Below are 16257 nucleotides of genomic sequence, written 5' to 3'. Positions count from 1 at the left end.
CGCGCATAAAAGCGCCCGTGTGACTGAGCCCTAGGTTAGCTAAGTATTCCTTCACCATCTCTGCTTTTAGATAGCCTGCATTCTTTTATTTCCCCAATAGCACAGAAAAGAAGAGTTGATGTTCCATCTACTTTCTGAGAGAAAACAGATACAAAATAGGAATTTAAAAGTTTGGCCTTCTCAACATCATTCTTACCAATTCACCATTTTTATCTTGTAAGCATCCAATAGCATCCTTGACTTTTCTTTTGCTTTTGACATAACCGCAAAATCATTTTTTATTGCTTTTGGCCTCTGTTGCAAGCCTCAATTCATTATTAGCTTTAGTTTTTCTGACACTTGCCCTACAATTTCTGCAGACTGCATTATATTCTTCTTTAGATATTTTACCCTCTTTCCATTTGCTAAATATATCATAAAAGGAACGTAAAAGGAGAAAAACTATAAAACTAAGATGCTTCTTCTCCTCTTTCTTTATTCTGCCCTTGGTTTTGGCATCAAAAACTGCATCAAAATACCTGAACAAAACCTGCATGTTTGAATACATCCTTTTGCTATGGGTCCTTATGGAAAATTTGGAAATTGGTACACCAATGCATAAAAGCAACAGCTGAGTGAAACTGCATAATATAAAAACATATCTATATAGTAAGTTGATTTTTTTTTTACTTTATAATTATTATCTTACTACTGTACCTGCCAGAAGGTAATAATTTTCACGTAAGGGTAATAGAAATAAATATGGACACAATATAAAGTGTGGTTTATAAAGTAGAAAAAGCTTTGTATATGTGCAAATATTAGGGCACCTTATACCATTGTTATCACAAGTTTCAAATGTCTAAGTGCATACTATGTGCATAATTGTACTCAGCATGAAGTCTTTGTTCATACCCGACACATCCTTTGTAACTGCCTCTTGAAATAAAAGTATGCAATGCACTTTATAGAATAAACCAACGTTATTATGACTCATGGCATGTCCTGACATGTAAAATAGTAGGCTTGCCTCCCCTCTCACAGACTCCTGATTTTATAGCCTTCAGCCTCCTCTGAGCCTATAAAACAAATACACATCAGTGGTTGTATTAAGGTTGGTTACATGCATAGGCAGCAGCTTGCACTATATTGGCAAGTGAGCTCACTGACTGATACATACTTCACTTTCAGATATAAAAGATTAGAATAGGGCATAACTAAATCATATTTTAGTTTAAGCAGATGTTTCATCCCCCTATCGAAAAACAGATCAACAGGAAAAAAAGAGAAGAAATAACAAAAACAAACAAGCATTTATATTATCCTCTTGTCTTTCCCTTGCAATAAAGATCAGCCGTAAATTAGTCTGGGATTCATCCAGTCCAGCTCTCTGAAGTTTTAAACATCTGGGTGATTTGGAGTAACTGTGTAAAGCTAACCTATTTTTTAATTGCTGCCCTTTTTGCATTCTAGCGCTGGAGTAAAAGTAACATATCTTGTGTTAGCCAAAGGTGAATTGAAACAAAATGCTTTTTAGTGATCAAATAACATTTAAATTCTTGGATAGCATTCATGATATGTCATATACACTTATTGTCAAAAAAAATCAGGCTTCTAGGAGTTGTCAGGAAGGAATGAGACTTTCTATGTGTGATTGTAATGTTGGTATAAGTGATTACAATATCAGAGAGAAGGGATAATTTATTGCTGAAGACTAAACACTTGAAGGGAGGCTTTAGGACTCTGTTCGGCCATCTCTAGCTTGGATAGAAGATGCGATACAGGCAGGCATGGAGGCTCTAATACCCTGTTGTACCACCTCTAACTTGGATACAAGATGGGATACTGCCGGGCATGCAGGCATACAGTTTCTTTATTGTATCCTACGGCATATTGGTACATATTTGCTGTAGCTGAGGTTCTAGATACTGCAAACTCATTTGCTGTTAGGGTTGGTGTCCCAGATAGTTCCATACATACTTTCACTGGCAATAAATCTGGCGACCAGATAGGTCATAGAAGTTTGGCAATGTTGTGCAGGCATTCCTGTGACACCCTTGCTGTGTGCAGTCAGGCATTGTCCTGCTGGAAAATTTCTCTGGGAAGGCCTCCCATGAGAGACAACACATGTGGCTGTAGGATGTCCTGAATGTATTGCTGAGCTGTCATTGTCCCTTGTACCATGCAATGATGGTGCCACCCAGAGGCGTAACTTGAAGCTCCTGGCCCCAATGCAAAACCTGTAACAGGGCCCCCAACTATAATGTTTTATTAATTGTACTGGGCTCCCTATATGGAGAAGAGAGGCCTTATGGGCCCCCTAAGGCTCCTGGGCCCGGGTGCAACCACATTCCCTGCATCCTCTATAGTTACGCCCCTGGTGCCACCTATTTCTGGATGGCAGAGAATGAAACAGTTTGAGCTGCTCCTGCTTGTCAGACAATCAGATGACCCTATCTATTGGGGTCTATCAAAGGCATCCTGAGCCTGGTCGCCTTGTGTGCATACCCTCACACATCCACTGGTCCCAACACTTCCTAATAGTCTGGTCAGATCGGCCCAGGTAACAGACAATGCATCAATACAACCATGCAGCTTCTCACATTCCAATAATGCGCCCCTCTCAAACTCTGTTACCTGTGTGAAGTCTTTTTGATTACATCATAGAGGCGTCTAGTGGTCAATAAGCTCTACACAAATGGAAAAAGAGGTCACTACACATAAGTAGTATCTGAGAGCCTTTATATAGGCCAAGAGTGGAACCTCTTTCAGGGTCTCAGGTGGCAAGACTCTTCATCTAATCACACCACAACTCTAATCATTTGCATATCTTCCTGAGTTGTAACTGCATGTCGAGATTTGTAGCAAAACGACAACTGTTTCAAGGGGCTGGATTTTTTTACAAAGAGTAAAAAAAAATAATATCCCCCCCAACACTATAATATTTTAAATTTTAAACCTACCCTAAAAATACCTGCACAAGCTCCATTTTAGATTCACACCATCATAGTTCACATTTAACTGTGGCTCTTTATTTTATCTTACAGGAATGGACATAAATGTGGAGGATCTCTTGTAAATGAGAAATGGGTTCTCACAGCAAGCCAATGTTTCCTCTCTGGGTAAGCATCAAAGTTTTTAAGTTGTCACGTATGTCTACATGAGACTATTATCACTCGAATCACTGGAAACAGCTAATTCAGTTGATATTTGTCCCATGTACATGAAGCCATTAATAGAGCACTGATCCGAATGCTTCTCAGCCTCCATTCTTTAAACCAAACCTAAATACAAAGATAGGTCACGGTACACATCTAAGATAACATTAATTCAAGAGACTAAGAGGAGATGTTTGGCTTATAGCAGTACCATCTAAGTTGGATCTTTCAATATACTATGTGCCATATGGTCCCCCATCCTCCTGCAGCTATATTCACTAATCACTGATTATCACTGTTATGCCACTTTCACACATGGCCTCCGGCAAAGCACCGTGATTTTACTTTCGTTTTTGGAGGCGGCATTCCTGCCTCCGACAGCGGCTTTAGTACACCCCATCATTGATGAGGTTTGCTATAGACAAAAAATAGAACAGACAGTTCTCGAAAATCACAGCGCTGGAAAGCGTTGCATTCCAGCACATCTGCGAAGCACCATTAAAATCAGTGGGAGCGTTATACCACAATTACCGTGGCAAATTGCGGAAAAAGATGTCTGTGTGAGAGTGGCTTTAGTCTACAGTAGTTGCTGTCACTCAACAGGGAGGAGGCACTAGTGTCCTTACGAATACATTGGACTCATAAGCTGACATCCACCACACTCATTTAATAGGGTTATTAGACAAACAGAACTTGGATTTATAGGTTATGTTCATATGATCAGAAATTCCATTGAGAAAAAAATCAAATAGAAAAGTCCAACTATTGGGTGCATGTTTTCCCGAACAACCGGTGACTAGGAATCATCCACAGTCCACGCACACTCGCAAAATCTAATATGTGCTACCACATTAACTATGCATTGTGGTTACCCTACTGGCCGTGTTCATGTGCACTACGGTATTTAGTCATTACAAGTCATACTTACAGATATATTTGTGATCATTATTATAGAGATGTCGACCTAAAAGACTATGAAATATGGCTTGGAATCCACAATATCTACAGCAGGACACAGCAGCATAAACAGGTTTTCAATATTTCACAGCTGGTACATGGACCAAAAGGATCACATCTTGTTCTTTTAAAACTTTCCAGGTAGGTTAATTGGAGTTTCTTGTAAAGTCACAATGGCCACAATCTCTAAACACTCAGCTTTTAAAGTTTATAGGAATGCCACTGAATCTGTAACTGCATTTTTCATTAGATACCAGTACCTATAATATAATTCAAGTTTTTGAGCTTCATTAAAATACAAAATCTTAGAATGTTTTTTTCTTACAATGATCTAGGGATGAGACATAAGTATAAAATGTAACTGAAGTATATTATGTCTAAGTGTAAGGAACATGTGTTTCTCATAAAACTCAGTTCTTCAGAAGACATCACAGCAAGACGTATGTTCTTAAATGTACAGTGACTCACCCCGTACCTCACTTACTAGCACATTCTACTGCCTATAACCTACTTCAGCTGCAAAGGATGTGCGTTAGCCACAGAAAATGTATTATTAAGTCACATGGAATGCTCAGCAGTGATACACAAGAAGGGGCGCCCTTTAAAAGACAAAGGTACTATTGAGAAAAGTTCTCATTCTGAGGGCTTATAGACATGGCTGTGACTTCTTAACATTTTACGGGTGTGAAAATCACATCCGCTGAACGTGCCAAAACAAATTCATTGATTTCAATGGTTTGGTTCTGAATAGTGTGATTATCGCGCGATTTAAGAACGCATGAAAAAAGATGGGACTTGCCCTATCTTTTACACACGTCATTTTTCTATGTGCGAGAAAAATAGGGCAGGACCTATCTTCCTGCTTTTTTTTTTAACTTTTTTTTTTTACTGTAGCACAAGATTTAAACAGTAAAAAAAAAAGGATTTTGATGTGTTCATGCGAAAAACGCTCCATAGCCGCTTGTGTATTTGCGCACACACTCATCTGCTTTAGCCCTGACTGTGTATAGCTGGTTATTTGTGTTATGCAAAAACCTGCATCAATATAGCGTGTGTTGAAAGCACCTTCAGGGTGCCTACCCACTGGCGATTTTTTTTCCTGCGATGCTAAATTGCGTTTTTTCTGAAGAGCAATTAGCATAGAATGTGTTCTTGTCCATTTGGCGTTTTTTTTTCCGTTTCGTTGCAATTTTTCACATAGGAACTGTCAGTTGCATATGTCTCCTTATTTTTCTCTTAATGCACCCATGATTGTCAATGGAAATTAACGAAAAATGCCGCGAAAAAGGCGTGAAAAACGCCGCAAAAAAGGCACAGAAAACGTGCGAAAAACGCTGCGTTTTTCACGCACGAAAATCGGCAACGCCAGTGGGTAGGCGCCCTCAGACTATAGGAAAAACAGGTCACACAGGCAGTTACAGGTCTACAGTTCTCATGGCAAGATAAAGGGTGTCTAGGATAAGGACCAGTTAACTTCTCAGGGCCTTCTGCCAACTTCAGACAAAAATAAAGGTGTCACCACAACAGTGGAGGGGCACAAGTATAGAAACTGCCTGTGACAATGTCTCATTCAAAGACTAATGGGAAATGTAATGTTAGACATTTGTGAGCATTAGATGCAAATAAGGAAGATGGAACAATATCTCAGCAGCGGCACCTATTGGATGGCAGCATTCCTTCAAATCAATGTAAAACTTTTTAACAAGTCTGTAAAACAATGAGGAGGAATAGGAAACTAAGCCAGAAAACCATACACAGACAGCTGTTTCAGGGTGTTTGCCTCTCATCAGTGTGCAGTAGGTTTCTGGCTTGGCTGGTTAGAGGTCTGTGATGTGGGTCAAGAGGGGTGTCATCTCTCCTTAAGGAGAGCACCCAAAAAGTGTGTGGAAATACCTAAGTGGTGAATGGGTTGGAGGATGGCATCATCTATCCCTAAGGAGAACACACAGAAAGGGGTGTGAGAAGATACCTGAAAAGTCAGTGAGGAGACTTATAAGGCCATGCATGCTCCTATGGGTAATTTATGCAAATAAGAAGGATGGAAGAATACCTCTGCAGCGTCACCTATTTAATGGCAGCATCCCTTCAAATCAAAGTACAACTTTTTAACAAGTCTTTAAAACAATGATTGGGAATAAGAAACCAAGCCAGAAAACCATACACAAACAGCTGTTTCGGGGTGTTTGCTTGCTCAGTTTGCAGTAGGTTTCTGGCTTGGCTGGTGAACATCAGATAGCACACACAGTCTGTATTTGTGTACTATATGATGTTATTTTGCACCACGGCTGACTGTGTATTACCTAAATAAATTGTATTACCTTTAATAGTAACAAAACACTAAATTGCTGACAAAATCCCATCAACACTTGATGTTTTAGTGTGAAATGTCATTGTATGTCTTTTTACATATAAAGATTGATTTGGACTGTCTCCATTTTACTCTTACAGTAGATTGCTAGTATGGGTTCCTTATAGGTAGATGTGGCTTTAATACACAAATATGAAGTATATGGTCATAGTTTGCTATTTATATGATTTGTAGATGTACTTATTTTTCCAAAATTAATTGTATTTTTATTTCTACAGTTCAGCAGTGCTTAATGAGCATGTCGCACTTATCAAATTGCCAAACTATGGATGTATAATTCCAGAGAAAACAGTTTGTGCTGTGTATGGATGGGGACACACCGGAAGTAAGAGTTTGTATATTCAATACTTTTCTATTACTATTATACAATATTCTAAATTATATTATTATTAGAGATGAGCGAACACCAAAATGTTCGGGTGTTCGTTATTCGGAACGAACTTCCCGCGATGCTCGAGGGTTCGTTTCGAACAACGAACCCCATTGAAGTCAATGGGCGACCAGAGCATTTTTGTATTTCGCCGATGCTCGCTAAGGTTTTCATGTGTGAAAATCTGGGCAATTCAAGAAAGTGATGGGAATGACACAGTGACGGATAGGGCAGGCGAGGGGCTACATGGTGGGCTGCATCTCAAGTTCACAGGTCCCACTATTAAGCCACAATAGCGGCAAGAGTGCCCCCCCCCCACTGTCAGCATAAAGATCGTCCTCCTCTGGCACAGCTGTAACAGCTGTAGCAGAGAAGAACGATGTTTGCCCATTGAATTCAATGGAGCGGCAATACAGCATGTTCCACTGAATGCAATGGGCTGCCCGCGATCGCAGGATGAATGGTCGGAAAGGGGTTAAATATATAACCCCTTTCCTGCAATTCATCCAGAAATGTGTTACACTAAAAATATATACCGGCGTATAAGGCGACCGGGCGTATAAGACGACCCCCCAACTGTCACCTTATACGCCGGCAATACAGTGGAGCAAAGAATAAAAAGCATTACTTACGTTTTTAGATGATCTGCGGCGCTCCTGCAGGCTGTCACTCCCTCCTGGTCCACGGCAGAGTATTGCTTTCTCTATGAAAGGCTTTAAATCCCTGCCTCCAGAAAGACACGTGCCTTCAGCCAATCACAGCCAATGACAATGATGTCATTGAATGGCTGTGATTGGCTGTGTTTCTGGAGGCGGGGATTTCGCCTTGAAATCCCCGCCTCCAGAAACACAGCCAATCACAGCCATTCAATGACATCATTGTCATTGGCTGTGATTGGCTGAAGGCACGTGTCTTTCTGGAGGCAGGGATTTAAAGTCTTTCGTGGAGAAAGCAATACTCTGCCGTGGACCAGGAGGGAGTGACAGCCTGCAGGAGTGCCGTAGATCATCTAAAAACGTAAGTAATGCTTTTTATTCTTTGCTCCACTGTATTACCGGCGTATAAGGTGACAGTTGGGGGGTCGTCTTATACGCCCCGTCGCCTTATACGCCGGTATATATTTTTAGTGTAACACATTTCTGGATGAATTGCAGGAAAGGGGTTATATATTTAACCCCTTTCCGACCATTCATCCTGCGATCGCCGGCAGCCCATTGCATTCAGTGGAACATGCTGTATTGCCGCTCCATTGAATTCAATGGGCAAACATCGTTCTTCTCTGCTACAGCTGTTACAGCTGTGCCAGAGAAGAAGGATTTGTCTTCTATATGTTCTCAATGGGGTCAGCGCTGCTGCCGCTGGCCCCATTGAGCGCATATAGAATGCATCCATAGCGAACCGCGGGAGGGGCAGACTTTCATATCAGGCGGACACCTGATCTCCCCAGCCACTCACAGCAGGGGGGTGGTATAGGGCTTAAACGTTGCAGGGGGAAGTTGTAATGCCTTCCCTGTCTTTATATTGGCCAAAAAAAAGCGCTAACGTCTCAGGGAAGAAAGTTTAAGTAACCCGGACACCGCATGGTGCTCGTTACGGATAACGAACATACCGAACACCCTAATATTCGCACGAATATCAAGCTCGGAAGAACACGTTCGCTCATCTCTAATTATTATACATTGTTACTTAAAACAATATTATTTTATTATTGCTTCAATATTTGCTGATAAAACATACTAACCCAAGGTCATCATCAGCACCCATCAAGATTAGGCAGATGCCAGGTCTATTGTTGCTGCTGTCTGAATGTATCTTGTGTACTGCATACTGTATGTACTCAGGGACTTTTTCAATACATTAGTGGGCCCAGTGCAAAGATGTCATGAGTGGACTCCCTGTCCTAGACTCAAAGGCCAGGTACTAGGGAACAGATAATTTACTTGACATGCATTTCATCCCAATACTACAGTTGTTTTTACCCCTACTCCCATCCCCCCACCACATACATTATCTATTAGACACCTGGGGGTTAGTCACTCACTAGAATTAGTGTTATCTATCTTGATCAGCCAAGCGATTAAATTGTCCTGATTTTATTTTGAACTGATTTTTGGCAAAAATCATTGGAAAATCAAATTTCCCATAATGCCTACTGCAGAGGTGACTGTCAAGCCAGTCGGCAGCTCGGGCGCCTTGCTAAATGTCACAAAATATGTCCTTCATATTGCATATGAGCTGCAATTTCATTGGATGCCTGCACCACATGACCTAGCCACATATAACATAGGCACAGTGTAACCAGCGGTCATTTTACAGTTGAGCACAGAACAGAGAAGCTGCATCATGTTTCTATGCCTATATAACATGTGGTCTGTTGTTAGGGACAGATGTTCTACAGAACAGAAGTCATGGGGTTGGCCCCTTTGACTTATGTGTGTCTAAGGTGGGCGAGTGGCTAGAGCTTGGACAACATGCTTTAGAGGTCCTGCTTGCCCTACTGTCAGTGGGCTATCAGAAAGGGTGTTCAGCACAGCTGAAGGGAGTGAAAGTTTTATGGCCCCTGAATTAGTGAATACTACCACAGAAATACAAACATATTTAAAAAGTCACTGATAAGGGAGTGAAGGTTTTATAGACCCTGACCTAGTGTGAGGGAAGGGGGGCTCACCAGGCCAGCAGTGTATCTGTGCTATAGATTTCTCATACTTCCCAATCACGCATAAATCCTCATAAATAATTTAACCCTCTATTAAAAGTGTCAAAAGTTGTTATGAATTTATATTCTCAAATTCTTCTATGGCTTTGTGACTTGAAATTACCTTTCAGTATCATATCTTTCATATCTTCTATGTCATGTCCATGACTAGAGAAATGCTCAGGTAATTCTGTCTTTCTCTGTTTAATTGTGTTTCTCTTGCTGGGAACAATCATGTTTTGCTCAAATGGCTAACACGGTACCAAACGTTTTTCTATATAGAAAGTTCCAGCGCCACTCCATGCCTTCAAAATTAGTACTGCAACTCTATGACTTATAATGTAATAGCACCCCCTCTCTGGAACTATATAGTACTAGTGCCCCCTCTCTGAACCTATAAAATAATATTGACCCTCTCTTCTTCCATAAAATTATACTGACCCCGTCAGCCCCCACAAAATAATAGTGCCTCACCTTTGTCTCTACCAAAAGTAGTAGTGCCTCTCTATTTTCCAAAAATGTAATACTGCAATTTATTTCCCCCTTGCCGCCCCCCCCCCCCCCAAAAAAAATTAAATAAAATAAAAATTCTAGCCAACAAAGAAAAATCTTCCTGTTGTCTACTAATAAAAATGTTATGGTTATGAATGTGTGAATGCAATCAAAATAAGAAATAAAAAATCACAAGCTGTGTTGCATACAGCCCCTTCTCACCATCTCAGGGTGTGTTCACGTGTCTATTTTTCTTTACATTGTTTTGTTATATATATATAAATACATAATAATTACATATACATTACTATTACATCGTATACTGGGCAGATGAAAGAAGTTGGGGCATAAAAAGGACCTCTGTGATTCTAGATGTCCCTTTTTAAAGCACATGTCCATGATAGGCCGGGCTAATGCAAATAATTAAGAGTCAAATTGGAATGTACAATGTATGTTGAAATAAGACTGTCCCCTCTACCTAGAAAATTACAACAGAAGTAGAAGCAAAATTAGAACATAGACCCATTAGGTGCCTCACTGTTTCACATGCAGAATGTTCAGTGTTCTACATGATTTTCCAGGAATGATTTGATAGCTTTTCCAGTAAAGTACTACAAATTGGGAATTCTGACTTCAAAGGGGTTGTCTGTTTTAGAAAATGTGTTTTCAAATATTCTACCATGGAATTCTGTACTAATGAAGAAGAGTCTCTTTTTAAAACCCAAATCTATTAGCCAGAGCAGAGGGCATTTACAAAAAGCTTTTCTCACCATGGGGGATCTGGTGCTTTTATGTTTTGTGCATTAAACTGACAGACCATTGTTTTCAATGGGAACTATGTAATGCTTTTTTGCCTTGTGATAACTCTGGACAGGAATTGAATCAGCCATGCTTCTTCACACTACATTACTACAGATATTCACTAGGAGGCCTAGAAGTAGTAGGCTGCTTTCACACCTGCGATAGGACTTAGTGCAGGGTTTCCATTTTTAGAAGGGAGAAACTGCAATAAAACTGAAAAAATCTGATCAATTTTATTACCCATTGATCTCTGAGGGGTTTCAAAAAAGAAAACAGAAAAAAAAAAGAAAGGCTTCAGTTTTTTCCCCGTTCTGTTAGTTTTTCGTTTTATTGGACTGGAAAATAGCATAGTCTAAAGTAGTATTTTTCAGTCCAAAAAACTTGACGGAATGGAAGCAAACAGAAGCCTTCCTGTTTGGTTTCCATTTTTTGAAACCCATTGAAATCAATGAGGACATAAAATGATCCATTTTTTCCCATTTTTATTTTCTCTCCTCCAAAAATAGAGCAGAGAGATGGAAACCTTGAACTGAGCTCTAAGGCAAGTGTGAAAGTAACCATACTCTGTGATTACTGTATCATCACAGAGCCCTTCCAACAAAAAATATGTTTACTTTTAATTGATTTAACTGATTTCTTTAATTTGGGATTTTTGGAATTTATCTTCCTTTAGGAAACGAAGTAATTCCTAGTCGTCCAGGCTTTTATTATATGATTACGCAAAAGAGAAAAGTTCTCCTTAACTATAAAGTTTAAAAAAAATACAGAATTAATTGGTATATGACACATATTTTATGAAACATTCTTAATAAAGTTGTTGTTTTCTAGCAAACAATTATGATGGCCAGCTTCATCATGGAAAAATGGTTATTGTAGGAAATGAAAAATGCAGTGAATATCACAAGGGGAGGATTACAGTCAATGAGTCTGAAATCTGTGCTATTAATGAAACTGCCAACATTGCACCCTGTGAGGTAAGACAATGAGGAACATTCATTTAGAATAATCGTACGTTTGATGTTCAGAAACAAGCATATTTTCATTTCTGCTTCATTTTAATGTTTTCACTGTACAATCTTATTAAAATCTACATTTCTATCTATCAAACACTGTGAGACAGAACGTTAAGTGAGGGAAAATGAGGAAATGCTAAACTTTGAAGAATTAGAAGAGCTCCATATCTTATCCAATGGGAAATAAAAAAAACATTCTGTAAAACTGAAGAGTAGAAGCAAATAAGGATAGCTGCACTTACAGCAGACGCAAACCTATAGACCTAGTTCTAATAGTACCAGATGTACGTTAATGTAATCATGAGCAGGAACAGAATCTTATTCTGTCATTTTTGTAGATAAGAAAAACATTAGCCTCTAGACAAATTAATGTAAAACAGTAGATGAGTGGAAAGCCAAATATGATAGCTAGGGTAGAGAAATGGCTTTTTCAGGCATAACTTTTTGCAGCATTTTAGGAAAATCATTTATGATCATCAAAGATCTGGAAAATCAAGTTTCTAGGAATCTCAAAAGAAACAATTATAAAAAGGTCTCAATTGAGAAAATGCAGCTGTGTCTTTAATATACAAATGGCGTGCAAAACAGACTGCCTGCTCTGGACAACCTACACTATTTTATTTATTAGTTCTTCTGCTACAAAGTGCTGGGACCCCCACTACGGAGGCTCTGAGAATAACTTTTAAGGAACAGTTATGTAAGTGCACATTTTAACTGCAACCTTGGAATAAATAACAGACATGAAAGGGCTCCCATTAAAATGCTGGATTGTACTTCTCAATTGTATTTGCTTCTCCACTGCAGAGAGCTACACTAAATATATCCCTCAATTTTACGTAACAGATAATCTATATATATAAAGCTGAAAGCCCTCACTGACTCACTGACTGACTGACTGACTCATTGTCTGACTCACTGACTCGCCAAAAGTTCTCCAACTTCCCGATATCATAGAAACATGAATTTTGGCACGAGCATAGATTATCTCCAAAATAGGAAAAGTAATTGGGTCCCAACTCGATTATTCAATTCTATGCGCAAAAGAATTAGCATCCAAATTTTACGTACGGAATCTAATTTTCTCACATAGAAACGTAAAATTTGGCACGGGCATTGAATATGTCATAAATAGGAAAAACTAACGGGTCCCAACTCGATTATTCAATTCTATGCGCAAAAGAATTAGCGTCAAAATTTTACGTACGGAATGTATTTTTCTTACTTTCCAGTGTCATAGAAACGTGAAATTTGGCACGAGCATTGATTATGTCATAAATAGGAAAAGCTAATGGGTCCCAACTCGATTATTCAATTCTATGCGCAAAAGAATTAGCGTCCAAATTTTATGTACGGAATGTAATTTTCTCACATAGAAACGTGAAATTTGGCACGGGCATTGATTATGTCATAAATAGGAAAAGCTAATTGGTCCTAACTCGAATATTCAATTCTAGCGCAAAAGAATTAGCGTCCAAATTTTACGTACGGAATGTAATTTTCTCACTTTCCGGTGTCATAGAAATGTGAAATTTGGCACGAGCATTGATTATGTTATAAATAGATAAAGCTAATGGGTCCCAACTCGATTATTCAATTCTAAGCGCAAAAGAATTAGCGTCCACATTTTACATATGGAATCTGATTCTCTCACTTCCTGATGTCATTTTATATAAATGAAACATCGCATGGTTACCTCCCGTGGTGTTTCCTGGGTAACACAGAGAACTATGCAAAATGGTGAACATATGTTTTTCCGGTATCTCTAAAGTAACCACGACTTCATAAGATTTCAGTGTGAACACCAGATAAACACCAGTACCAAATTAACTTGGGCGAAGCCGGGTATATTAGCTAGTATATATATATATATATATTGGGAAAAGCGCTGACGGTGTTTTGTGGGAATAAATATTCCAAAGACAATAGTAGTAGTAGGAAGGGACTCATCTGGTGCCCGCAGTCTGACCCAATGTACAAGCATTGGCCGCTGCACCTATTTGAGGCATCCCTCTAACTTCAAATTAGCCTGCTCCCTTTAAACCAGAGATGATAAGCAGCGGGAGATTTTCACCCGACACCAGCCAGTCCCCGGGACAATATAGCAAGGAAAATATTGAAATACATTATCCTGTGCTACTTTTGGAGCTGAGCAAGCTCCTCTTCAAATGAAGTTTAGGAACTTACTACTAATAGTAGTTGGTGGTGTGATTCTTCCGTGGTCGGGTCTATACAGAGGTTTGCAAGTCTGCTTGGAAGTCCCCTGTGGAGTCCTACGTGGTATAAAGGCTTGCATTTCATGACTTGGGGTTCTCCATGGAAGGGCCCTCCCACAAAAATAACTTCATTTGAAAAGGAGATTGCTCTGCTCCCAAAAGTAGTGCAGGATAACTTTTTTTCAATTGTTTCCTTGCTCAATTTTAAGTAAAAGAATCATGTGTAGTGTATGTCTTGTTATCCTTAACATAGCCTAAATAATAGCAAAAGTCTATGTTAGACAGGCCATTTTAACCAGCGCTGGATTTACATCTTAGTAGCCTGCAGACATAGAGTGTCTGATGCACTATATATTCCACCAACCGATATTTATTGTTTAATTCTAAAAAATATCTCCTGCTAATGATCATTATCATCAATGTCCTTCCTTCCTATGGCACCTTGTGAGATACATCCTGAACTGTAAATATTACAGGGTGTCCCATACATTTCTCAGACAGTGAAAGGATCATGTATGGAGTTAAGTGCCTCTGTATGATCTACATGCAGCTGCATTCAGTTCATTGAGAAAGGAATCAAAGAGGGGTTTTCTTTACAAATATAGAATAAAAAGACCTCTTAGTTTTTAAGTTCAATAGAGCTAAATAAAAAAATATTATCCTGGAAAACTTTTTGAAGTAATGTGCGATTTAAACTATAGCAAAGATTGCATTGTTTACTATACAGTACATTTATTTTCCATCTATATGCTAAAATAGTCATCTTTTCAGATACAGTATGTCTGTTTTGATAAATACTTGCCTCCTCATGAAATAACAATTGTGAATCATCTTTTCTTATAACTTTACATTGTGCCGTTTCTCTCTTATTCCTTCCATTCCGATTGTGAAAGGGGTGTGTCCCTACATAGGCTGACTGTCAGCACTGATTGGACAATGTCAGAGTATGTAGAGACACACCTCCAGCTGGTAATGCCCACTTGTCAACACATTCAAAATTATTGGAACTTCATAGTTATGCCGTCTCCGCAGACAAAAATGGTGTGGGCTTCTGTTCATATTTTTATCCCTGTTTTTCAACCCTAACCTTACTTTATATATGTGCTCTTGACAAGATAACATTTAGCACCTTCTGCAGCTTGTCTGTACGCCTCTCATTCCCCCATATATGACTATGAACCATTTAGATATAACTGTTAAGTGCCTCTATGTAGGTAAATCCAACCTAAAAAGTTTCCAGTGGAAAAGAGTAAAGGCCCTTATTCTTTAAGTGTGCTTCTATCATATTAAACATAATAGTACATGGCACTATTCAGAGAAAGATGCTTAATATGGAGAATTCTAATTAAATATTGAAAAACTAGCTTCTCATTTAGGCATTTAACTAATAATGTCCATGAATATTGTATCTTGTAAGTGAATTGAACGATAACTTATTATATAATGTTTTATTAAAAAAATATTAGACCTGTAAATATGAGAAAGAAAAGAAAGTAAAAAAAATCTATTAATGCAAAGCTTGACAATATTTATTTGCATCTGCTGTGCTTTTTCTTTCCATAGCGTGATTATGGTGGCCCTCTTGTCTGCGCGGAAAACAAGACAGATATGGTACAAGGCGTCATTATACCAGGACGTGGTTGTGCTGTCCAGAACAGACCGATTATTTTTGTTAGAGTGGCTTATTATGCTAAATGGATACACAAGATTCTCTTAACTTACAAATCTGCATAGACAATACAATTATCACTATGATAACATTAATTATGATTCCCTAAGCTTTACTTGATAATCAAGTTGTACTTGTGCTTTGTAATTAATTTATTGTCATGTTCTCTTATTGCTGAGATGTTTGGTTGATGTGGTGACAAATTTCCTGAGTATACTTGAACAACTTTTATATGAACAATAAAAAGAAATGTAGTTACACAGACTTTAAGAATATGTTTACACATTTCCGCAACCAGAATACAGTCAAAATGCACACCATAAGTGCTCACAGCTGATTTCAGCAGACATAGCACTCACCTCCGAAGTCTTCAGGTGTCAGTGCACCCCTTCACCCGGCAGCCTCTAGTGAGTGTAGTGTTGCTGCCCGGATTATGTGGAAGTACCATCACCTGACCAGTGATACTATGCTCAGTACAGACCACCAGGCACCAGGTGACGGAGTGCGATGGCAGCCAAAGACTTCAGAGATGAGCACTGTAT

The 16257-nt window shown here is 39.0% G+C and overlaps 1 protein-coding gene across 1 annotated transcript in view; it reads left to right on the top strand.

The window, feature by feature from the left end:
- Window positions 1–16036, top strand: part of HGF (hepatocyte growth factor) — a 169272-nt gene extending 153236 nt beyond the window's left edge. Inside the window, exons 15-19 of the mRNA XM_066592010.1 lie at window positions 3027–3101; window positions 4092–4235; window positions 6681–6787; window positions 11649–11794; window positions 15610–16036. Coding sequence (XP_066448107.1) covers window positions 3027–3101; window positions 4092–4235; window positions 6681–6787; window positions 11649–11794; window positions 15610–15780 — 643 coding nt within the window. The 3' untranslated portion in view covers window positions 15781–16036. The remainder of the gene's footprint in view (window positions 1–3026; window positions 3102–4091; window positions 4236–6680; window positions 6788–11648; window positions 11795–15609) is intronic.
- Window positions 16037–16257: the final 221 nt, after the last annotated feature.

This window comes from Eleutherodactylus coqui, chromosome 2 (assembly GCF_035609145.1).
Source record: "Eleutherodactylus coqui strain aEleCoq1 chromosome 2, aEleCoq1.hap1, whole genome shotgun sequence".
NCBI lineage: Eukaryota > Metazoa > Chordata > Amphibia > Anura > Eleutherodactylidae > Eleutherodactylus > Eleutherodactylus coqui.
Note: the sequence above shows the minus strand (reverse complement) of the source record. Positions and strands in the feature narration are given on the sequence as shown.